This window comes from Pollachius pollachius (genome assembly GCF_949987615.1).
Source record: "Pollachius pollachius genome assembly, chromosome: 8".
In the NCBI taxonomy this organism is placed as follows: Eukaryota; Metazoa; Chordata; class Actinopteri; order Gadiformes; family Gadidae; genus Pollachius; species Pollachius pollachius.
The window spans coordinates 15,334,602-15,360,419 of NC_136941.1; the positions used below are offsets into that span (position 1 = coordinate 15,334,602).

The 25,818-nt window shown below is 45.8% G+C and overlaps 2 protein-coding genes across 7 annotated transcripts in view; both read right to left on the reverse strand.

Annotated features, from left to right (window-relative positions):
- Positions 1 to 2,137: 2,137 nt before the first annotated feature.
- brpf1 (bromodomain and PHD finger containing, 1) lies at positions 2,138 to 19,528 on the reverse strand. Of its 3 annotated transcripts, XM_079742537.1 has the most exons (17): positions 19,235 to 19,528; positions 18,822 to 18,882; positions 17,252 to 18,039; positions 16,176 to 16,365; positions 15,462 to 15,749; positions 14,459 to 14,976; positions 13,776 to 13,974; positions 13,161 to 13,292; positions 12,189 to 12,317; positions 11,203 to 11,659; positions 10,795 to 11,094; positions 10,013 to 10,291; positions 9,140 to 9,287; positions 5,970 to 6,103; positions 5,251 to 5,366; positions 3,442 to 3,596; positions 2,138 to 2,377 (listed from the first exon to the last, which is right to left on the reverse strand). In XM_079742537.1, the coding sequence occupies exons 3-17, from the start codon at positions 17,992 to 17,994 to the stop codon at positions 2,194 to 2,196; spliced, it is 3,972 nt and encodes a 1,323-aa protein (XP_079598663.1). In that variant the 5' UTR covers positions 17,995 to 18,039; positions 18,822 to 18,882; positions 19,235 to 19,528; the 3' UTR covers positions 2,138 to 2,193. The 3 variants fall into 3 exon arrangements, with proteins under 3 accessions (XP_079598663.1, XP_079598662.1, XP_079598664.1); XM_079742536.1 differs by lacking the exon at positions 18,822 to 18,882 and having other exon boundaries at positions 19,235 to 19,527; XM_079742538.1 differs by lacking the exons at positions 2,138 to 2,377; positions 5,251 to 5,366; positions 18,822 to 18,882 and having other exon boundaries at positions 3,483 to 3,596.
- A 507-nt stretch (positions 19,529 to 20,035) lies between these two features.
- LOC307079319 (serine/threonine-protein kinase WNK2) overlaps positions 20,036 to 25,818 on the reverse strand; it is a 33,491-nt gene continuing 27,708 nt past the window's right edge. For 3 of the 4 annotated variants that reach the window (XM_079741576.1, XM_079741575.1, XM_079741574.1), the window contains 2 exons: positions 22,759 to 23,057; positions 20,036 to 22,605 (listed from right to left, as the gene is read on the reverse strand). In XM_079741576.1, the coding sequence (XP_079597702.1) occupies positions 22,267 to 22,605; positions 22,759 to 23,057 (638 nt within the window). In that variant the 3' untranslated portion in view covers positions 20,036 to 22,266. Of the gene's footprint in view, positions 22,606 to 22,758; positions 24,575 to 25,818 lie in introns of those variants that run through there. The other variant, XM_079741577.1, reaches the window with a different exon arrangement.

Genomic DNA, 25,818 nt, shown 5'->3' on the forward strand with positions numbered 1-25,818 from the left:
AACAACCCAAATGTCCCCACCTCGTGAAGGATTTATGTTGTTTTTTTTAACCAAAAATAGGTTTAACATCACAAGAGCTTCTTAAAGCACTCAAACCTAAGTGGAGTTGGAAATACATGAAAAACACTGGAAAGAATGTTATCCCTCCAAGATCCTAAAATTATTAAAATGACTAATCATCAACTAGTTTTATTAAACAAATTAGTAATTAAACTGATTAACAATCCAAACTGACACATCTCAACAAGAATGATCTCCTAAAGGTTAAAGCCTGTGTTCTAATGAGTGTCTCTTATTGTTCAAAAGTTGCAAGTTTTTCCATTTGATAAACTGATTGCATTACTTGTACGTCTAGCCCTTGTATTGTACCACTAGTATCTACTTTGAACCCCCAAAACATGGTGTGAAAAGCAGGAAACTCGGCAAAGATTCCTTCCAGGGATGGGCCGGAGTGCAACAACTTTTGGATGGGCAGGCTTCAGAAAAATCAAAATGACATGAAAACAATCAAATGAGAGGGAAAGCAGTCAAATGATAAACATAATTAATAGGAAAAATCAGTCAGTTTAAAATCAGTCATGTCATCGGAGAGTGTTGGGGGGGAAAAGCAGAATAACTTTCCCTTAATACATATACTTCCAAGACCCCCTTTGCAGTGCAGCAGCAGAGCACTGACATACTGTGGTAATGAATGTGGTATAAAACGTACACACCTTCACTGATTTCCCCCTTCCAGAACTCTCAATCCCAAGCCTTTACACACTTTGAAGCACCAGGAATTTTAAGTAGTACTTTATTTGCATTGCAAACCAACTTGTCTTGCCCTAAAACAAATGACTTGATAATGTGTTGTAGTAATGTTGGCACGCGCGGGTGCACGTTGGACAAAAATTACAACTGGAGGTATGTCATGTTTATCTATAAGAATGAATTAATTATTAAGGCAAAGTATTTTAAGTAAGTATTTTGTTGTTGCATTTGCTTTGACCTTATCATTCAGTGATTCATACAATAAACCCACTTTGTGAAGGGCTGTCCTTTTTCCTGAAAGGAGACAAAAACAAACATTGACACAGCTCAAGCGCAAGTGTATAAAAACTCAATTCTTTTTATTAAACTTCTATCTTTATGCAATTTTTTTATGTATAAAAAAATTCTACAGCCAATGGCCTGAGACTACAGACAGTTTTCGATTAGTCACCATGAATCATTCACCAGCAGCCTGCATGATACGCACACACGCTCACACACACACACACACACACACACACACACACACACACACACAACACACACACACAAAAAGGCATGATCAACAAGAATGTTGGGTTAAAAAATAAACATCAGGGCTGCCGAGCCGGGTCCGCCGTCAAGGTGAGCGTTCCGGGATTCGTGGGAGCGGAATAAATAAACAGTTTGGTTGCACCGCAGACCTGGCGATTTGGAGGGGGGGGTCGCACTATGGAGTCTCTGCTTGTGCTCTTTGAAACGGCGACATCACGGTAGTGGGGATGGTTGGGGAGGGGGGGGTGGGATTAAGAACAAGGCTGATGCACAACACAGTGTCACCTCACCACAGAGTGTGTGTTTTGTGGAGGTACAGTATTGGAATTTCCTGTCTGAATGTAAACAGAAAGTGTGTGGGAGACAAATGAGAGCGCCTCCATTTCACGCGATTAATATCGTAATCTTTGTTTGTATTCCTTAAACATCTTATCAGGCCGCATTTAGATCGATCCACGTGAATCATGATTCTGGACACATCTTTTTTTTTTTCATCATCATCACCATTATCATTATTATCATCATTATTAATACCCTTTTTCCTTTATCTTAAATACAATATCTTACATTTCAGGTTAAATAACAAACTTGTGTATGCGTGCGTGTGTGTGTGTGTGTGTGTGTGTGTGTGTGTGTGTGTGTGTGTGTGTGTGTGTGTGTGTGTGTGTGTGTGTGTGTGTGTGTGTGTGTGTGTGTGTGTGTGTGTGTGTGTGTGTGTGTTGAGGATGTAGTGCTTTTCACTGGGTGCTACTCCCACTACTCGTGTCCATCAGCAGGACCCCAGACTTGGTGGGCTTGGGGTCTACACCTCTTCACCCCCGCCCACCTACCCCCACAACCCCCACCCGCCTGCTCCATCACGACACGCGGCGTCCGCGACTAGTGTGGGCGAGCCTGCCGCCGCCGTGTTCAGTCGCTGTCGCTGGTGTCGCTGCTGGGGTCCCCCTGCACCTTGTTGCGGTGCTGCATGGCGCGGTGGTAGGCCACCTGGACCGACTTCCGGATGTTGGACTTCCTGCCCTCCAGCATCTTCTCGTTGTCCAGCTTCTGGTCCACGCCCAGCTGCACGAGCTTGGACCGCGGCAGCCACTGCCTGCGAGACACGGGTCACACGGCATTCAGTTAGAGTCACAGTGCGGAGGATCTAGCCCCTCCCGCATAGTAGGGACATTATGGTTCAAAAAAAAGGGAGGTGGCCGCTCTAACTGAGCAACGCAAAAGAGCGTCGTTTGTCTGCCTGGGAGGTTTGAGTGGGAGGGGTTTAGGGAATGTTGATGGTACGCTTCTTGTAAACTATATGCAAGGTGCGGGCTTGCCAGACTTTTTTCTTTTCCGCAGATGCTATCAGATAACGGATGTGAATTTATTGATAACATTATTGAAATCATTCTCAGCATTGACTACAGATATTTCCTGGTTATTTTAAGCTATGAGCAAGTTAAAAAGGTACACATTCTGACTTGAACTCCCAGTGTCACCCCCAATGCAAGTCTCAATGTAACTCCCAGTGTTACTCTCTATGAAACTCCAAGTGTATCTCTCAGTGTAACTTGGCACTTCTTTTCTTCTAAATAGAGGTATATTTTTGGAGTCCGATTATGCACTCATCAAATGTATCGACGTTTAGATGTTCCAAAACATATTTTCATAAAAAGGGTAATAGTTAATAATTTAACATATACACCTCTCAATCATCCATATATTATAGTATTCATTTTCTTAAATGAAAAGCTTCTATCAATGGAAAAAAGTAAGGAAACCTGATACGCAAGTATGTAAGTGATTCATGTTCAACGTGACGTTTGAAGACATCCTCAATAAAGTTAAACGCGTTTAAAGACGTAGACAAATAATTCAGCTGCAAAACCATGACCTAAAAAGACGCCTCGTCGTCTTCCTATCCTCCTCCCTTAAAACCACAGTTGCCCCATTTCTTCCTGAGGCAAAACTATAGTTCTGAGTTTTCTGTGTGTGCACTTTGTTCAAAGCAGAAAAACAGATGCCTGAGACAGTATGTAGATAATAATCGGAAACCATCAGATTTGTCACCTTTTTTTTAAACCACATTTGAAAATGCAAGATAATAAAGGGCACAAGCGGAAACTCGAGAATGGAACACGATGGTCTGGAACTGAAGTGAAACATGTGCCCACGTACCACGTTCGCTTGTTGTCAAAGAAGAGCACCAGGAAGAGGTGCTCTCTGGCCTCCTGGGTCATCTGCTCCCCCAGCTTCAGCACGTCAAGGGGGGGCACTGGGATGGGCACACCCCGGTGGAACACCCCTTCCCTTGGCATCTTGGGGTCAATGATCTGCAGCGAGTGGTGGGAGGAGGGCCAGGGTTAGATCAGCTCAGTGTAACAATTGGACACAGAATACTAGCGCAATCATGTTTCAGGTGATATGTAATCCCAGACGGATGTCTTCAACACAAAAGAAGGAGTCTGAAATACATTTCATGACACTGCTGCACAAAATTGTGGCATTTTATCTTCCGTGTCTTCCACTGGTGTGGATAGCAGTTAACTATACACACACCATTATGGGACGGTTCTTGAAATAAGATTGTACAAATATCTTTGCGTATATAATTTCCCGTGGTGGTGTGAATGGCCTTCAAAGTAGCTATAGTATGACTAAATTAGATCTTTGGAGGCATGAACTTCCACTCCAAACCACAGTCACACAATCTTTTTTTACGGGTCTGACCTGAAAAGTAAATGGCATCACCAGTCATTGTTTAACCAGTAGTTTTTTTAGTTGCCGCACCTACCACCAAGTTCAAACACTTCAAACTGTGGAGTGTGCAAAAACACATCTTATCAAAACGTTGCATTCTTTCATTCTAAAAGTAATGACAGAATGGAGTTTCTTGTAATCATTGACAAATGGAGGTTGTACACTCATTATATAAGTGCAATACACGCACGCGCACACACACACACACACACACACACACACACACAAAGAGACAGAACCCCACAGAGAGAGACACACAGACAAACAAACAAAGACGGAGAGAAGACAGTGCGAGAAAGAGATGGAAACAGAAATCAACAAAGAGAGAGACCGAAAGAGATGGGGAGGGTCAGAGACAGAGAGAGATCAACAAAGAGAGAGACCGAAAGAGATGGGGAGGGTCAGAGACAGAGAGAGATCAACAAAGAGAGAGACCGAAAGAGATGGGAAGGGTCAGAGACAGAGAGAGATCAACAAAGAGAGAGACCGAAAGAGATGGGGAGGGTCAGAGACAGAGAGAGATCAACAAAGAGAGAGACCGAAAGAGATGGGGAGGGTCAGAGACAGAGAGAGATCAACAAAGAGAGAGACAAAGAGATGGGGAGAGTCAGAGACAGAGAGAGATCAACAAAGAGAGAGACAAAGTGATGGGGAGAGTCAGAGACAGAGAGAGACAAAGAGAGAGACAAAGAGATGGGGAGAGTCAGAGACAGAGAGAGACAAAGAGAGAGACAAAGAGATGGGGAGAGTCAGAGACAGATCGATAAAGAGAGAGACAAAGAGATGGGGAGGGTCAGAGACAGAGAGAGACAAAGAGAGAGACTGAAAGAGATGGGGAGGGTCAGAGACAGAGAGAGACAAAGAGAGAGACTGAAAGAGATTGGGAGAGTCAGAGACAGAGAGAGACAAAGAGAGAGACAAAGAGATGAGGAGGGTCAGAGACAGAGAGAGACAAAGAGAGAGACTGAAAGAGATTGGGAGAGTCAGAGACAGATCGATAAAGAGAGAGACAAAGAGATGGGAAGGGTCAGAGACAGAGAGAGACAAAGAGAGAGACTGAAAGAGATTGGGAGAGTCAGAGACAGAGAGAGACAAAGAGAGAGACAAAGAGATGAGGAGGGTCAGAGACAGAGAGAGACAAAAAGAGAGACTGAAAGAGATGGGGAGAGTCAGAGACAGAGACAGAGTCAAAGACGTAGATAGACAGAGTCAGAGACAGAGTCTCACCAGAGCCGGGTACGAGGGGTAGCCTCTGCACTTGGCCCAAACCAGATCTAGGGCGTCCAGGGTCGAGTAGTCGTCTGAGGTCATCCAGCACCCAGAGCGGCTGCGACTACGCACCACTGAGACAAAAAAAAAAGCCCCCACCGCATGGTCACAGAAAGACGACACACCACCACACACGCACACATTCTCCCACACACATACACACAATAAGGTAACTGGGCCTCCGTCAGCATAACACCGCGGCAACAGTGTCTCCTTTCCATATACTTTCCATATACTGTTGCAAGTAGTGTTTATCTCTACATAATCTTCTGTTGACGGGAGCGGTAAAAGAAAATAAATTACAAAACTACGACTACTTAACAGGTGTTTGTATGTGTGTGGGTCTGGTGTGCAGGTGTGTGGTATTTGCGGAAAAAAAACAACCATCTCTGTTTGTGTCAATGGTCACTGTGGCCATTCCGACACATACATACTTTGTAACTATAAATCGAAACAGAGTCATTTCAAGTACTGCATCACATTAAAACTTTCCATCATGCCTTTCCAGTGTGTCACATTGTTTCACTTCATGCATCATACCTGTACCACCTAAACCACTAGAAGATGGCAAACAATGATACCTAAGGATGACCCTCCCCCGCAACATGCATGTCCGTGTTTGTGTGATCAAGTGTGTGTATGTCTGTGTGTGTATATGCCTGTGTTTTTGTGCTTACGGTGTGAGACACTGCGCGAGCCTCCGACGGAGTAGGAGTCGTTTTCCGTGCCAGACGTTTCCTCGCTGCTGTCCTCGTGGAAGGCTGAGCGGGAGAAGGACGTCTTTCCGCGGCCCTGCTTGGATGGAGTGGTGCTGAAACACACACATACACACTGTCAGTCAGGAGGTCCCAACAGGAGCTATCAAAATGCTCTTGGCACGAGCAAAGTTAGCTTAAGCTTCTTTCAGCACCTAACTGTTTGATTATGACTTCCTCAATACGAAGAAGATAAGACGATAGTTCTTTATTAGGCGTCATATCTTTTGTTGAGCTGTGTTCTTCCATTATACAAATGATTTCCCGACATTGTTCACCTGTGCAGACTGATGACTCAATGTGCAAAAGGTTTGCAGCCTCACCTAGCACCAGATTCCAGTCAGTCTGCCAGGTAAGGCTGCTTAAACCAGCCATCAGACACACCCACTCCCGTAATGATCATGAAGGGTTGTTATTGGCCTTACCCCGCAGAGAAGAGGCTGGCTAAATCTATGAAAAGAATCAATGAGAGTTCACAAACCAGTACTAGGGCTGCCACAAACACCATTAAACTCCAATCTTAAAGGCCGTGTTGCAGGGTTTATTTTCCAACGTATTTGTGGAATTTGCTTGTTGGTAATAAAGATTTAAACTGTTATTTATTGTGTTTAATGTTGTTAGGTATCACAAAACGGAATGTGATACGAAGAAGTAGGTACTATTTTAGCGGTTTGCTATTGATTTTCACGTTGGGGAGACACAGACCAGAGTGTTCAGCAGATTATACAGATACATAGATAAATACATAGATATTATCTATAGTTAGAATATGCTACACTTGAACCCCCTAAGATGGCGCAATTTGTTTGGTTCGCTATCTCGGGATATTGGGCAATATCCCATGATTGACATCTCAAACTCGATATTGTTTTCATCGCAAAATGTCCGCTTACAACAACAAATAATCATTCGGTCTCGGGGCCTATTCCCCATTATTCACTTCGCCTTCGGCGAATAATTGTTGATTAATAGCCTAGATAGATAGATAGCCTAGTCAAGTCTTTATTAATACCAAACTACACAAATCGTCGAGAATTCATTTCGGTGATTCGGCTCACACAGTATAGCCTACAAGACCACACAGAACAAGGGAGACAACAAGTCTGACTGGACATACACAAAATACATCACATTAAAACTAGACACATGCGATGATAGATAGACAGATAGAAAGATAATTAAATATGTTCTATTATTTGCCTTGCGGAGCCAGCCAATCCTGTGCGCGTGTGCAAATTAGCCATGTGCGCCTAACACAAGAAAGACTTAATGTTGAGAAGTCATACTAAAAACGGATAGCAAGCGAAAGCTAAACCAGACTGTATCAATCACATACTTTGGGTCCATTCTAACTGGTGGTGATGGTAAGAGGCTAGTCTTTAAATCTTTGCAGTGACTGAATGTTGATGATAAAACGGATTGTTTGATGAGTGTGTGCGACTGTGCGTGTGTCCTTTCCGGCTTCGGCATACTGCATGGTTATGAAGGCCTTGTGGTTAGTTAGAGTGATTGTGTTCGGGCGTGCGAGAGTGAGAGAGTGCACACCCATCGTGGTGATGTTTGGCTTGTTTTGGGCTGTCTGTCAGCATCCGCCGGGTTGGACGATGTGCTTTGTGTGTGTGTTCAATGTAAATCTGTCTGGTCGTATTTGCAGTAAATTGATGGTTAAATAATGTCACACCACGATCGGTTATACTTGCACGCAATCATTTGCAAGTGCACTGATTGCGTGTTCGATAGCGTTACGCCTTCTATTTCTAGATCTTCTGACTAAGTTTACCGGTACTTGCGACATAATCGCTGTCACTAGATATAAAGAAAACGTTGACTTTCACTCGGTGCTATTCACTGACAGTAAAAATAAATAAAAGCGTTGTTATTGTATGCACTGCTGTTCATTGACTAGCTCCAGCGCTCGTTGCTGCGTTGCTAAATTCTGGTTCTTGCCACCTCTTAGACACCATCGTTTTAGTACTAGGCTGAGGCTACCTTCCACCACGTCTCCCCAACGTGACGTCATCGCCGAATGGCATTAGAAAACACCTGTTACTGCCAAAAACTGGACTTTAACACAATTTTGGAGACATTTTATTAATGATACACATATTTTGAGTGTTTTATGTACCTGTTAATCAAAACTTCCGGTTAACCTGCACGTAAGCCTTTAATTCTGATACACGGTCAAAAATTTAAAGAGTACCCGTTTTATCATTATGTAGGCTTTTTTGTTTGTGTGCCAAGAATTTGAATATTGTTTACTTCGATGTACACATAAGGAAAGTAAATTAAATATATCATATACGGTCTATCTTAAGTCAGTTTAACATACAGTTATTGTTAGTGCGATAGCTTTGACCACAGAATAGGAGGGATTGGCTGCCCAACATAACATTATCTCCAGCTGTTCGGGGAGTCCGGTCGTCTGATGGTAAATTAGCAAGTTAAAGTAATGTTACTAGCGTCTAATTCATTCGATTGACATGACATTATGTCACTAAACTTAGCGTAAATAAATCGAATACGTTAACTTGTAGTCTGAGACGTCATATAGATTATTGGTGGTGAAGACAACCCCCAACAATGATCCAACATTTCTTACATCTTCTTACTACTTATTTTTTTATTGTTTGGACTGAGATGCCTACAGTATATAGCTTTAAGCCCTATGAGCAAAAGCAGGGGTCACAGTAACAGATTAAAAAGGTAATGGGACATTGTTTTTAACCCTTCTATTGTTATGTTCTTTGCAGTGTCCCTGACAAATAAATAAATAATTAGACAAGAAAGATCGATTACTTGGTGGTTTTGATGTCATCTAATGTCTTTTATTTTGTCTAACTTTAGAGTGAGATTGTTTTAAAGGATCATGACTGTTTGTATTGTTTTAAATAAAAGACTCGCTTGTATTCTCTTGCTAGTCTGAAAAACACTGCCATGAAAAACTGCTGGTAAGAAGCAGGTGAGTGGTGAGGGGCTGAAATGATCAACTTGTGTGGCGAAACCCCCCCCCCCCCGCCCACACATCGTTTCCCTACCGGTGTCCCCAGTCAGAGGAAGCCCCTTAGGGAAGCGGCCCTCTGAAGCGGCCCTACCTGGTGCGGTCCGAGGCGGCGCTGCTGCTGCTGCTGCTGGTGGATTCCGAGTCCGAGCTGGATCGCGGCAGACTCCTCTCGTTCCTGTACACCCGGAAGCTCTCCGTCACCGGCTGGTTCCCGCCGTCAAACCCGTTGCTCGGTAACCCTGGAACGCGGAGTATGTTAAGTTGATTAAAATAATGACTACACTGTGGTGCACTGATTGAATATATGCACTGAATAGAGCAATGCATGAAAACACGGAAAACAAGACTTTCTCATCTCTTCAGACCGTACTAAAACTTTAAGGTCGGCTTCTCCGTACGATTTGTTTAACCGTTCCTGTTGATCCGTCTTACTGCTTGGCTTTGTATTCAACGTGCATGTTCACTGTTGTGCTTTACTTGTCAAATTACTGTTTAGATTTTAATTTGATTACAGGTCTCTCTTGGTAAAGAGACCTCGATCTCAACAAGACAAAAATAGCCTTAACATCTCACAGAGGGACGTATCAACTACACACCTGACCGATATCGTATCAGGAAAATGTCCGAACGTATTATTTACACATATTTACTTCCTTAATTACCAAAGGGCCAAACCGCAAGCAACAGGAACCACTAACAGAACGTGAATGGCTGTGACCACTTGAGCGTACGGGTCATTTGTCAACCCGCCTGGCTACGTTTCCATACCACAACCGTCGAATCAACGCGAAAGCTCCGACGGATATCGACTGTAGCTCATGAGATTGATTGGATTCGAGGCGCATGGTTGTCTGGCGCTAAACAAACACCTTGATAAGCCATGACACAATCGGAAGCAAACGGGCTGATTTGTGACGTCCTTCGACCAAAGGACGAATCAAAGCAAACAAAGCGGCCCCCGCACCCAGGAGCAGCTCCTCGTTGTCGCTGTCGCTCTCCGAGGTGGAGCTGCTGTGGGGGCTGCGGGGCCTCTTCCTCTGCCGCGACGGGGACAGCAGGGGCAGCTGCGGGGGTCCGATGGGGCTGGGGCTCACCCCCGTCCCGCCGTGGCCCAGGTCCCGGTTCTTAGGGGGGCGGCCGGGCCTCTTGGGGGGTCCCGCCGTCTTGGGGTTCTTTTTGGAGAAGAGGACGGAGGTGCGGCGGCCCACCTCCGGGGCCAGCACCGAGGAGGAGGCGCTCAGATCTTCAGGGTGGGGGGGGGGGAAAGAGAGCGAAAGGGGTTACTTCTTCACATTGATTTTAAACGATTGATTCATAAATGTGCAGGAGGAGTTCAGCAACAGGAATAGAGTAAAGGTCATAACACTGTTATGATAAAAATTATAGTTGCGATTATTTTGCTGATTATTTTTCGACAATGTGCTTGAGTTGTAACGTGTGTATAATGACATTAATGTGTTTGGGCATACAAAATTGGATGTAAACATATGTGTTACCTCTCTTTAATTAATTGTGTCCTTTCACAAACCTCAAATGCACAATTAATTATGCTTGAAAAGGTTGAGTAGATTAGTAAGGTCATGTTGAAAAAAGGCTAAGATCAAAAGATTTAAAGCCACAACCACACGTTAAATATACTGATACATACTGATAGATTCGCTATGTGGTGTCCTCGTCAATGCGTGTTTGAATGTGTTAAGGCGTTTCCTAATGCATAGCATGCCCGTGCCATGCATTGGGACTGACCCTTGCCGCCGATCTCCTGGCTGCTGCTCTCCCCTCCCTCGTCGTGGCGCCCCGGGCCGGAGGGGTGGTGGGGGAGGGAAGAGAGCCGCTCCCCGCCCAACACGGGGCCCAGGCCGGCGCCCAGCTCCCGCTGGTGGGCCAGCTTCCTCTTGATGACCGCCATCTCCTTCCTCAGGGCTTTGGCCCGCCGCGACTGGCCGATGCTGTGCTTCCCCGAGCTGGTCTCGTCGAAGCGCGCCTGCAGAAGGTGTAGCTGCTCCTCCAGGGGCAGCCGCCGGCGGTTCTCCGGCAGCAGCAGATCTACAACACGAGCGCAGGGGGAAGAGGTCACACATCTGCCATGAAACTCAGAAAGGTCAGTAGTGTGTTGGGGGGGGGGGGGGGGGGGGGGGGGGAGTGTTCCCTTACCCTCCTCATTGGAAGACAGCGGCAGATCTCTGTCTCGCTCCCTGTCTCTTTCCCGCTCCCTCTCCCGGTCCCTCTCGCGGTCTCTGTCTCTCTCGCGTTCCCTCTCCCGCTCCCGTTCCCGTTCCCTCTCCCACTCGCGCTCGCGCTCCCGGTCCCGGTCGTGGTGGGGGCTGTCGGGGCTGGGCTCGCGGGGGAGGTGCAGGCCCGCCTCGTAGTCCAAGCCGATGCGCTCCGCCTGCCGCCGGGCACTGCGGATGACGGCGGCGCCCATCTCGCGCAGCCGCAGCGCGGCGCGGTAGAACACTGTGTCCTTGGCGTTGTACTTGAGGCAGTTGTTGACGATGAGGCCAAAGTGGGACTCGAACGCCTCGAACGTGAGGTAGTGGTGGGACTCCAGCAGGTTCCACATGGTCTGGAAGTCCATGGGCGTGTCGATGTGGTCCAGGTAGTCGGGTACCTGTGGGTGGGTTAGAGGGACGTCGAGTAATGAGGCTGTTCTGCAGAGTGGATTTATACAGCGATACATTCCACGTTGATCGACGTGGATGTGGAGCTCATTGGTAAGACTGTGGCTACATTGATTCAGCCACAGAACGCTCTAGAGACATCGTTAACTAGACTTGAACTTTCTTGCGTTAGCCCATTCGCTAATAACATCTATAAAACAATGTTAGTGTTTAATAGCAATTTTACCTTATTATATTATACATATTGTGTTAACCTGTCCAGGGTGGGAGACGAAAGATTAAAAAAGATTAATAAAGTGGATTATATTGTCAAAAGGACATGATCACACTTTGCAAACGTTTTATCCCATTAAAATGTTTTAGTGTTACTGTTAAACTTTTTAATTAATCATAACACAGATGTTGGGGAAAATTGCCAGCACTGGATAAAATCTTGGGTTTATGCAAGGAATCCCATCTGAAATAACAATAGACGAAACTGTACATGTGTACATTGCGTCTGCATGTGTGTCAGGTTACCTCTGCCAGTGGAACAGGTTCGGTGAAAAAGTTACTGGTGTCTCTTTCCTGTAACTGCTCCAGGGTGCTTCTCAGCAGCACCAGGAAGGGAGTCAGCTGCATCTCTAGCGCCATCTGCTGGACCTTGATCTGAACACACAGGTTCAGACCACACGCAGACACGCAATCAGAATACAATGAATACATCATCCTGCATGGAAAATATAGGGGTGAGTACTGCCAGTGGAATTAGGTAGTAGGTATGATAGTTATGCTAATACATGCATTACAAAAGCACATGGTTTCATTATTAAACTTCAGGACAAATCTAAATAAATATATAACAATGTAAGTAATATAAAAATATATGGAAATATGTGTAGATTTGTCCTCAGGCACGTGACTGAAAGAAGTGCAGAACGAGGCAGCAGGTCGAGGACGCAAACCAAAAATAGCTGCACAAAGCACAGGGAATGACCTCTGAATTAGTGGACTAGACTGAGACGTAACCATAGAGTGTGAATATTATGGATGTAGCGTCCGTGACATCGCCCTTTGGTTTACACACGACTGTTACTGTATATTTCACATTAAGATATCCACCACCAACGCTTGAGGTTTTGCATGCAAAATCTTTTTTTTTGGCAGATTGAGGGCGGATATAAACTCATTGAGTTGAATATTAACTCATTAATGTTCAATCCGAAATAACTTGTTAACTTATTAAATAACCTTAATAGAAATACATACTATGGACATTAACTAGCCTCTTTAAAAGGGGGCGCGCTTTCTGCATCCATCCGCGTTGAACCCCCTACAGGACGTTACTGGAGCTACACGTTGGCCTCTGCCGCCAGGAACTCGCAAACAGAGGTCACGGCAGCCACTTGGAAGTACATTTATCCAGCAGATTTGATCTTCCAATGGACGGAATGAGGTGGGAGTGTGAATTAATGGAGGGCGGGAGGGATGTACAAGGACATGGGGGCTCACCGTCTCCCTCTTGAGCTTCTCCCTCTTGCGTATGAGCTCCACCAGGAGGCGGGCTCGCTCCAGGTCATGCCTCAGCCTCTGCCAGGCCTTCAGCTGCTCCTTCAGCGCAGACGGCTTCTCCTCGCCCTCTCTCTGGAGCATGGGCACCGCACATACATAGAAACGAAAACAGACAGACAGACAGACAGACAGACAGACAGACAGACAGACAGACAGACAGACAGACAGACAGACAGACAGACAGACAGGCGTTAGAAATAATAGTGATTCATGATAAACTGTGGTGGAGATTTCACTTGGGAAAAATATTCTATACATAGGCCTATGTATATATATACATTTATTAAACATATTTGAGGATGTCCAAACTTGCGCAATATTGTACCCAAGCTTTTTCAAGCGCTGTTCAAATTAGTTCTACACAATTAAACCTGTGAAGAAATAAAGAAAATACTGAAATAAACAGAAATGTCTCAATGTCCGATTTTTAGATGTAGACCCAATTCTTAATGTTACATGGTGGTACAGCAGCACTACTGCATTCTTTGGAGAAAACCCTGCACATGTGCAGTGTGGGAGCACGTCTGTGTGTTTGTATGTGTGTGCGTGTCTCACCACAGGAAGTATGGCGCTGCTGGGTGGCGGCGTGGGCAGGATCTGCTCCACATTGCGTTGGGACTGCAGGTGCGTCTGCAGCCGGCGCAGCAGCGGCACGCCGTTGCGACTCTGCCTCTTCAGGGTCCAGTAGCTGTGCAGCCGCTGCATGAACTGGCTCTTACGAGGCACCGTGAGGTTGCTGGTGATCTTACCCAGCCTGGACACAGGGGAGGCCCAGCTCAGTTCCGTTATTCAGACCACAACCTCTAGGTTCTAGCGGTATAAAGAGATTTGTTTATGTACCATGTGCACTGGGTTTCTGTGATCTGATGGGAGTTGATTGATTGTCGTGTTGTGCTGAAGCAAAGTTCTTTCTCCACGGGGATAATTAAAGTACTTATCTATCTATACATGCTTTACAAAAAAATATTTTACTTACTTAATAACCACTATCATAGGTTGATGAGTTTTATTATTTTATTTAACCTAGATAGTCTTAAAAGACTAGGAAAAAAAAAAGACTTAAAAGTGGTAATACCAAAGATTTTCAAGAACATAAATGTCAGGCAATTCTTATCGAGGTAACACAATGTTGATTGAGAATGTAAAATAAATCTTTGAGATAACCACTGTAATGTCACAAATTAAAGATGACAGATGGATAACTAAAGGAGAGCCGAGGTGGAGGGAGGCGTGCGTACCTGTGGGGGGGTATGCAGGGCACCGACACCACCGGCGCGGCCGCCCTCTTCTCCGCCAGAATCTTGCGGGCGCGCTTCATCTTGATGCGGGACTTGGCCTTGGCGCGCTTGGCGCGCTCCGAGCTCCAGCCCTTGGAGTCGTCGTCGTGGCCGATGCTGGGCTCGTCGTCGTCCTCCAGCTCCCCCTCGCTGTTGGACGAGCCCATACTGGCCCCGCCCACCCCGGCCAGGGGGCGGGCCGAGCCGGGCGGAGTGTGGATGTCGCAGTAGGCCGTCTTGCGCACGCTGAACGACGTGCCGTTGGCGCCCGTCTCACGCACGGGCTCCATCTTCATGTAGAGGCCGGCCTGCTGCGCGCAGGTCACGTGGAAGGCGGTGTAGCAGTTGGCCTTGTGGCACTGAATGCAGGCGCCCGAGCCGCGCTGCTTGCAGATGTAGCAGGTGAGCTTCCAGCGGGCGGGGGGGATGTGCTCGATGCTGTCGATGGGCTCCAGGAACACTGTGTTGGCGAAGCACACCTGGCGGGGGGGGGGGGCATCTCTCAGGTCACTACTACGGTTCACTACTTCAGCACTGGATTAGAGGGGCGTGGAGTGCTGGGTTGCTGATGTGATCGCTGACTGACCCTGATGTGAACACTGACTGCTAAATGGGAGAAAGGATAACTTTGGGAGTTTAGAACTTTACTTCCATCATAGAGGTGCCTGTCCCCACATTTGTGGCTCATTATCTAAACAAATGTGGAAGATGAAAAGGGCATAGCTGTTCAACATTTCACCATCATACTTAATCCCATCATTGTACACTTAAAGCAAAAATCAATGCTTAAAGCAAAAATCAAAACAAATAAAATAATTTAGTGTTCCAAGTTTGGATTTGAGACAAATACGATACGATAACGTACACACACACCTCTCATTTTGTTCTTGTAAACAATCAATTCAGAAATAACTGAACACAACCGAAGGGCAGGTAGCCGTGTCACGGGGCACAGGCAGCTCACCTCGGGGATCCAGAGGGCGCACACCACGTGCGCCCAGCGAGCGTCGTCGGTCTGCTTGAAGGCACCGCCCTTGTTGGGGCACAGGGCGCAGTCCACCGCCCTGCTGGGGGACTGCAGGCAGCGGCGACACAGCCACTGGCCCTCGGGGATGTAGGGCACGCCGTAGCACTCCTGGTGCACGGCCAGGTTGCACATGTCACAGAACAGGATCACGTTGCTGTTCTGACACTCGCCGTCGTTGCAGATGCAGCACACGGCGTCCTCATCGATCAGCGAGCTGGGGTCCGCCTGTGCGTTGGAGTGGGGGGGGGGGGGGAGAAGCAGTGGTTTCAGTGGACGGAGGGATGTTTTCTTTCTGTTAGTGATCTGTTATTTGTATTACCTCCCTGCACTTTGTCTTACATTGGCATTGCATCAATAAGGAACAGTTGCATTGTTTTAATCCAAAAGAAGGTTAAGCTTGCCTAAACGTAAGTTATAATTTATCTATTTTACACATGTAGCCCTTTTTAATATTTTTACCATTATGTTGTTCTGCTGCTGCAACATCAAATTACCCATCGGGGACAAATACAGCTTTATCTTAACTTCTATTATCAGAGATAGGGTTGACTCTGATAACAAACCACTCCATATCTCCTTCCCCCTTGAATCTATCCATCCAGGTCACCCTGCCGTGTCCCCTGCTTAGCGGCTGTGAGTTCAGGTGCGCACCTTGTTGTGGCTCTCAAAGTAGGACTCCTTCTCCAGGCGGTCCATGAGGTACTCAAACACCTCCTGGGGGATGGGCGTCACGCCGTCGGACCGCCGCTTGTCGTTCATGATGTCCAGCCAAATGTAGTCCTCCTCGTCTATGTCGTACTCCACCTCCTCGTCCAGCTCCTCCACCGACTTGTCTATGTACCTTTGGGGGCGGGATTGGGAAGAGGTGGTGAAGTGACTACCGTGATGAACGACCACCAGGGGCGGGAGGAGGTGGGTGGAGAGGGTTTACAGGGAGCATACGGTAGTACAGATCAGTTCACAGAGAGAAGCCAGGGACAATGTTATCTGTTCAGTCGGGCAAAACAAAAAACTGACTATTATTTCTTATTGTGCCCACGTTGTTATTGCATTAGTCTGACAAATCGGACTTTAGAATAATATCTGAAGTCTGATGTTAGACAAGCTGACTCCGGGTGAGCCGTGCATTTCACTTTCTTTCGCTTTGTATTTGTTTCGTCCGAGCTTGTGACTGGAGGCGAGGATTCTGTAAGCGTGTAATTGGCAAACACAAACTCGGCCAGCAGTGTTATAAGTGTCTGCAGAGGTTTCAAATCAAGACTGTGTACAATGGCTACTGTCGACTGGCAACACTTAATTAAAGCCCCTTCAGAAAGTCACATGCACTCGTGTGAATGAGTTTTCATCGGTAGAATATCTCCGTGATTAAACACTTTTACGTTCCCGGCCAAGGCTGGGCACAATCAGCCAGAAGTACTGCTATAAAATAGAAGGGCTGCCAGATACGAGATTATTATTGAATATACATACACATCTTTATTTGTAATAACATGCATCTGACGCAATACAATAGGAGTATGTAGAGTGAGAACCTTGAAGATTGGTTACAGCATATTGACTTCAGTTAACCGGATGCACAGGGGAGCAACAGGATTTTGAGCGACTGTGTCAGGTGTTGAGGCTGCATTACGTGTAATTAAGAGCCCTTAGAGCTAGACGGCCAGACAACATCCTCTTGGCCCATTTCATGTTGTGGCCAACCGAAAAGGATCCCAGTCAAAACTCACCTGTAGTAGGACAAGTGGCGAGTAGGGGCGTCGGGCCTCTCCTGGTCCAGCTCTCTGAACACCGCCTCGGGCAGTTTGACTGCTGGGCCGGACGGCGCGCTGTGGTGATGCGATGAGCCCTCCTTCTTCTTCTCTTTGCTCTTGTGCTTCCCGGACTTGGGGGTGGCTTTGCCCCCGTTGGCGGCCGGCGTGTCTGGCCCCCTGTCCTTGCCGTTCCCCCCGGCATCGCTTCCTCCCGCGCCACTGTCCGCGCCGTTGCACGCCGCACCTCCGCTGCCCCCCGTGCCGGACGACGGGGGGTCCTCCGTCTCGCTGTCCTCCTCGGACACCACGTCAATGTTCTCAAAGATGTTGATGCGGTGGATGCGCCCCTGGATCTCCAGCTCCACCATGCGCTGGGCTTGGGCATACGTCATCGTATCCCGGCCCGGGGAGTGGGAGCGGTCCGACCGGCACGGGCTGCCGGGCGTATTCCCCCCCTGGCCTTGTCCGCCGCCCTTGCCGCCCCCTCCGTCGCCATCCATGGAGCCCGCGAGTGACACCCGCGGGGGCCTGCCTTTCCTCTTTTTCTGGGGCATGTTAGGCGCAGGCGTGGGGTTGTCGTGGTCATAGTGGTAGAGGTGATACTCTATCCCGCTGTAGCTTTTGTAAACTTTGCGGCAGGTCTCCACAGGGCACTCGTATGGGGGCTTGGTGGCCCGGAGGTTGTGACAGAATGTCTTCACGTCAAAGTCTAGCCCCATTGTGCCGAGGGCCACTGCTGGGACGGCTCCAACACAGTTTTACATCTGGAGCATGGGCAAAAGGCAGCAGATGAGACGCAGCTTAGCATATATATATTGAATATAGACGTTTTAAAGACAGTTTAAAAGGTAAATGTGACACCAACTAACTCAGCTCAGGCAGTTCACTGGTTTTGTTATCATCACGTGACAAACGTCTTTCTGTACCATGGCAACAGACTGACTGATAGATATCCTCAGCCTCAGTTAAAACATATAAACAGCCACCTGTTCTAGTCTAGCTACACTACATCTACTTAAAACATGTTGTCGTGGGCGGGTCAACAACAACCCATCAAACGAATCACTGTATCCTGGACTACAAACGAGGACCAGCCTGTCTGGTAGCAAGTAACAAGGATTTTGAAAAGAAACAAGCACAACGGAATAAATTAACCCGCTCTAATGTTAGCTTTAGCATATAGTGCGTCCTCCATATAGTACACAGAACGAGGCACCCCAGCCTGCTACTCATGAGCTACCAGGCTAACGATAGTAAACAAAAGCACCAACCGCATTTCCAACCACAACATCAGCCACACAGCCGAGAGGACAGAGCCAACGTTAGCTCTAGCTGTCGTTTGTTAATTTTGGCGGATTTTTTGTTTTGTTCCGCTCAATGTGGCATAATACACCCCATGCAGTTTACACCAGTGCCTGTATTCACGTGCTAAACGTTAGCCCGTTAAAGCTATTAATTTGTCCGTAGAGGAGAGGACGCTTCGGGACTTCACAACACAAGCAGGGGACACATTTAAAGTTCGCAGGATGATATATAGTAGTCTTACTGTCGCTCATCATTCAGGCTGCTACCATGTTTCCCTCCACAATGACCTCACCCTGAGAATGCTAGACACCAGCAGCAGAATGACAGAAGAATGTTTAGTTAATAAGACTACGGTGGGAAAAAAGGTAGGGATACCCTGCTTGACTAGGCAATGTGTTGATTTAATATTCCACCAATTAATAGTCTTGAAGCTGGCAAGACCCACACACACACACACACACACAAGCGATGCTTGGTGGTACACACTATAGAGTTATTTTGAGTGTTGCCGATCAGGGTAGTCTGACTTCTATATTCATATTTAGCTACTATACATGAATTGTTGGAATATAAGCTAATATTAATTAATACTCAACGCCCCATCCAGCTTCATGGTCCTCAAACCATGTAGCGATCTATATTATAAACACTTACTACTCCGCGTTCCTCGAGACTGCGTGCGGCGAAATCTCACACCAGATCGGAAGGTTTGCAGACCGATGTGTATCAATCAAATGGTCCCAGGTAGATTTACACCAAGCGCACACGCATTGGAAATGTTTACAATAAAAAACAGTATTACATTGAGTTCATTGTGATAGGAATAATTCAGGAACTCGACCGAACAAAAGGGGCCACCATTGCTGAACGCCATTGGCGCGTGTATACACATTCGTCAGGCGAAGCAGGATCTACTTCTTTCCGTCCAGATTCAAAAATGTCCACATGTGGAAGTTTTTGTATGTTTTTAGTTATATCAAATATGCGATAAGGTTCAGTAGACATTTTACTCTGCATTTGTTTTATAACGAAAACGGTCTGTTGTTGTTCTCCTGATAGTGACGAATCTACCGATGTGTTTCGCCTGCTATAGGCTTTGATGTTTTTTTCTTCCGCCAGTTTACTACTACTGAACCGTACTGAACATCATGGGCGTCGGGCGACTGTCAAGGCGTTCAAATACTGGACCCCACTTTTGCTAATTCAGTTTAAATCAAAATAACGTATTTTATTCAGAAATATATTTCAGAAATTAAACTTATGACATTGATAAATATGTTTGAATATATTTTATTCATATTTTTGTGATGTCAAAAATAAGTACATTATATGTAATTGGAGAAAAGTAAGCTTTAATTGTATGTAATTGTACAAGTACAATTGTATTAGAAAACAACTACTAATTGCATATCCATTTGTGGTAAATGAACAAGGATAATAAAAAACATCCAACACTCAAGCTCAAAATAATTTTATTTCTCTCACACATGTACCGTCTTAGTGATTAGAGTGCAGCTGACAGGTTGGATCGGGTAATGCAGTGGGAAATACAGCAGACCGAAGCAATCCCACACAGAGCTTAAATGCAAGCGTGTAGACAATCAGCGCATATTCACTAGAGGGTAGTGTTGTTCCGAAAGAAATTTGATGAAAGCACTGTGGGCACAGATCTGTACATTTTGTGCGTCCATGTGTACTCAACTCTCCATCACGGTGAGTATTCAAACAGTGTCAGCAGTGTCAGCCCTCACCGGCTGACGACAATAGTCAAGTCTGGGAGGTGGAGAAATTTGTACCAGAAACAAGTTACAGAGAACAGAAATCTCTTACTACTGGAAGTCTTTAACCAAAGCAGAAGACTCTGCATAATGATCTATAAAAGTCCAATTCAAACCGAATTGATGAAATACTATACATCAATACTTCCCCCGCTCTTCCCTCACATAAATACAAAGAAAACTGTACAATTCACAGCTTGGCAGGGTTGGTGTGCTGCAAAATTGGAATAGTGTAAAGGAAAATTAAATTCTATACCACAGTAGCTGTAACGTTAACCATTGCTGGGAGGATAAAACTAACACAGTAAAGCCATGCTCAGTGATGTAAAGTACACCCAGATCATATTTGAAACCCCTAACCACATGTAATAATTGGGAAGATCGTGTTCTGTTGTGCAAATCTCCCATATTGGAGTCAGAGTTCAGCATTTCACGCAAGGGAATTTAAAAGTAGAATGTAATATGAAAAGAAAAAAGGGAAATAATGCATAATCGTTTTTCACACAAGGCAATAATACTGCTTCTTCAACATCTCATCGCAGAGGAATTTTGAAGTTATTTAAGTACCATCTATCCTAGTTCTTCATCCATACATCACAATAGCAGCGTCAAAAATGTTTCACAATACAAGAACACTAAACAAAGATTGCACCAAATAATTTTACACATGAAACATATATAGGACAGTGTTGAAAGTAAACAAGAGGATTTCATGTTTGTCTTGTGATTCGTAACTTCGGATCAACTTTGCAGCCAGCTCCAGTTACACATATGGGGTGGGGGATAAGGCTTGTGGCAAGGCCACTGTCAAAGCTTTGCACGGGGTTTAGAAAATTGCACTTTAAAGCCTCAGAAACCCAGTTATCATGTTTAACTGCTACATTCTGATTGGGACACTACCAGAGGTCTATATAGAGGACTTTGTACAGTATACATGGCTCTGGACACACCGACGACCCAACCATTTCCAGCACAAAGCTAGGATAACTCCCCCATGCTCCTATCGCAATTTAGTCATGCTATTCACGAGGCTGTGTCCAAATGAACCGTTTGACCTGATAAAGTGTAGTTTGGCTGCTGGCTTGGTTAGTCTCATCTCTTCTAGTACCTCAGCTATAGATATACCGTTTCTGCAAGGCGGACAGACATGTCACCATTATGGCGTTGTGTTGCCTTCACAGGTAGGGAGCATAAATGAGGACAAAACAGGACTTTTATTACTTAAATAAGAGCATATACTGTGTTTATAGTGCATTTCTACAAGGGCATTCATATGTAAACCAACAACAAAAAAAGTGTCTGCAATGCATTAAAAACAAGTAGCACTCAAGCCACCATGGAAATAAAAATCACTTGTATGCGGACGTGCTTTGCTTCACAGAAAAAAAGCTATGTTCAAGGCACTACATTCCTTTCGACATTGTCATAAATACTGTTCCTTCTCAAGCCACCCTGTTTGGATTCAAATGTAGTGTTTTAAAGTGGACAGAAATTGAAAAGGCAAAAAAAAAAAAAATCACTGGAATCAGCAGTAAATGAATTGTATCGAGAAACGTCTCATTGTGACGGCGTGTCGTATATGCAGTATGGCTTTGAGCTAGACAAAACCAAAGCCTTGAAGTATTAAGACACGCATACGTTAACATATATACTATACAAACATACATACTCACGTCAACTATAGGCGTTTTATAAAGATATCAACACTTAGACAGCATTATTTACAGTAAGAGCACACATTGTGGACACGCTCTGTGTGTGTGTGTGTCTCTGGCGACCCAAGAGTCAGAGCGTAATGGACCAAGAGTACCGCTCCTGTAGACACTGTACTGGTGTTCCCCTGCTTGGCTGCGACCACCGGGGGTCTCTTTAGTATGGGCGGGGGAGGAAAACTGAAGATACAACCCTTCACATCGTCCGGTTGCTGTTGGTACACACGGCATTGTCAGGATTGTGGAGGATGAGAGGGAAAGCCTGGACCGTCGGGGTTGCTATGGCAACATAGGGCATCACGCCGGCGACGCCCAGCAGCCCGACGGCCCCCACGGGGCTCGGCATGCCGGACCACTGCTGGGCATAGATGGGCCCGGGCAGAGGCCCTCCGACGTGGCCCACCGGCATGATGTAACCGGGGGGAAACACGGAGGCGCTGGGACCTAGAGCTGTGGGTCTAGGAGGGCATAAAGCGGCGGACAGAGGGCAGGACAGAGGCAGCTGCAGCTTGTTAGCAGCCGTAGGGCATCTTACCTGGGAACAAAAAGGGAAGTTTAAAAAAAATGACCTTGAAACTGTGCACTTTCCTGAGTCATAATCGCATCAAAATGGCACGGATCTCAGGGCAGTTCAACGATTGTTCCCAAATCTCTTCTGTCCCCGATTATGCCTCTCCGCGGCAGATACCTCGTTTGCGGCCGGTCCGATCGCTTTGCTTCGGCCTCCCAGGTCCTGCCGGCGTGTCTGCTCTTTGATCTGGTTCAGGGAGGGCCTCGGCTGGTGGGCGCTGGCTAAAGTCTCCTTCGTCCAATCGTCTACCAGTCTGTGAAGGTCTTCTGTGAAGGTACCCTTCTTGTTGTTGTTGTTGTTGCTCTGGATCCTAGCTTGCCCCGTGATTGGCTGAGGGGACTGAGAGGGAATGGCTGAGACGAAGGGCTGCGTCTGATTGGAGGCCGTCTGAGCGACGGGTGTGCTTTGAGATGACCCTGGAGGAGAAGTAAACAATAACTTTACCTATGCCATCATTTATCATGTCCTGCTAATCAATTGGCCGCTTGGCAGTTTGTATCTGAATCAATTGAATATGTTTATAGGTAAAATTACAAAGCTGACATCACATATCTTTCAATGCAAATGAGACATACTTGCATTAGAGATTATGATAATTTGAAGAATATACACTTTATTTCCTACTGAGCAGCCAAAGGACTAGCAGTTTTTAAAAAGTATTGACGATTAAAACCAAATTTTTTCAAGCAAGCACTAAATGAAACATTCAAGACTGAAGGCACACTGCCATGCAAGACAAAAAAACATATCAATGTATACATGTATGCATTTTTCCTTGTATTTCAAAGTCTACCTGTATTTTCAACAAAATCTGCCACATTATTTCAAGTGACAAAATTGCACTGTTAAAAACATTACGTATCCATGCAAAAAAAAACAATAAAGACGACAAAAGGTATTCCAGACAGAAGAAGGAAGTAATTGAGATAGTTACTACTACTGCGCTCTTTGCCTAGACAAAGTCGTTTCAGAGTGGACCCTATGAAGGAGCAGAACAGCAGAAGACAGAAACAGTTAGGCCAGGACTCGGGACAAGCTCCCTCAAACCCACACACAGCTACCAAATCAACCGGGGAGAGAGAAGAAGAATAGAAGAATAGAAGGGTGTATGGGCCGGTGCTTTAGAGATGGGAAAGGGAGGAGGACCTATGGGTGCTTCCGCTCATGCGCCTATTCCAGAGGCTGATGGGGGACGTCTAGGTGATGGAGAGGACTACCACAGAAAAATAACCCTGGGACCCACGTTATTTTATGGTTATAATAGCTGTCCACAATTTGGTGACGAAGGGATTTAGTTTATCAGGAGGGCGTGGCAAAGACACCTAAAACCTTCCGACAATCTTGGAGACTGCCCGTATTGATTCTAAAGATTGGACCTTCACATTATGGTTAACATAGCACTTTGTTCAGTGGAACTGTACTTGATGCCATTAACGGATAGTGAAGTCCTGATAAGTCAGTTGAATCATCTTCATAAAGAACGTGCCTGATAACATTTAATAATGAGTATCATATAACATTATAAACAGAATTAAACTCCTGCCACAGAGAAGTCCATTAGTGAGCATCGGAAGCCTAACAATACAATGATTTGACTGGAAAGAGGCGGTTGTGGAACTGAGCATGTATTCAACAAGAGAGCCCTTCTAGCACAGAGTAAGTCCATGTACTGCAAGAATGCCTGTGAAACATGAAATACGTAAACAGAAAAGGAAAAATCCATACGGAAAGAGCACAGACATAGTAGCTGGAACACATTATAGTCTGTACTTGTCAGGAACATGCAGGTAACAGAAAAGGGATGGAGGAAGAGGAAGAAGTAGTAAGATTGATGATACAGCCCTTTAAAATGGCGGAACAAGTCTCCATCAGTGCGGTTTCTGGCGCCTGCACCATGCACGTCTTCCCCCGTCCAAACATGAGGGACAGAGAGCTGGCCAATCAGGGCGGGATGGGGGGGGGGGGGTCCCTGAGTTAGTATACAGAGGACTGCTTGACTGAAATTAGGGAGACACAATAAAAGTAAAATAAAATAGTGGATGAAGACACATTCAAACAAAGAAGGAACCGTGGCTTTCACGCACACAAACACACACACAAACACACACACACTTTGGACTAGACTATCTTCCATCCCTGTACAGTGTTGAGGGGGGGTGGGGTTCTGCTCAAAGCCAGAAGCAGCGCACAAAGCTCTTGTATGTTGCACGTTACAACTAACCCACAAGACAAAGCAGTTGAATGGCTTCAAGGTACGAGGGGGGGGAGACTAGGATGAGGAACCAACAAAGGAGGGTTGGGGTACAGTCAATCTGTCTGTCCAATGAGGGTCAACCAAAAGTAAAAGGGCTTTGGTGGGAGGGGAGGGGGAGCAGAGCATAATTCAGGTGAAACCAGAATATGGCAGATGAGTGAGGGGCAAATAGAAAAGAACAAATACAAACAGATGGACAGAGACACGGGTCCACTGAGGAATCTAGTGCGCGGTTTGCTACTAGATTTATAGGTCACTCTCTCTGACGTTTGGTGGTATACCGTCCAGCCTGCGAAAGGTGAATATAAAAGGGGAAGAAGAGAAGAAACAAGAGACACTTCTGTAAACGTGCACAGCGACTGGGATGAGAAAAGAGCCCACCATTAAAAAAGCAGCAGCAAAGAATAATAGGAGACAGATGGTCTAAACCAAGAGAGCAGCAATGTTCCTATTGCAGGGGTGAGCTAGTGCGCTAGTGAACTGGAGGCAGCGCTTACACATGCCGTCAACACTGACCCTGTAAATCACTATGGAACCAACATGCACTCCCAATATATCCCACAATTCCATTGGCTGCTTGAAAAATATGAAATGGGACTACTTTATTTAGGTGCCACATCAGCACAAAAATACAGAAATGAGTGGGCTAGCAGTCATTGCATTTCTAAATGCCTACGCGTCATCTCGTCTCATACGCAGCAATTAATACAATGTATTATCCTAAGCAGCAATTAAGCAGCAAATATAGTGTAGAACAAATTCGATTCAGTAAAACCCCAACCATTAGTCTCCAAAATAACAACTTTTGCACGTTTGGTTCCCATTTTCAATGCATGCATTATAAAATAGTGTTCACATCGTGTTGTTTATACGCAGTTAGTATTTGCATGAGGAAGCGAGGACAAAAAAAGGAAGAAAGAAAG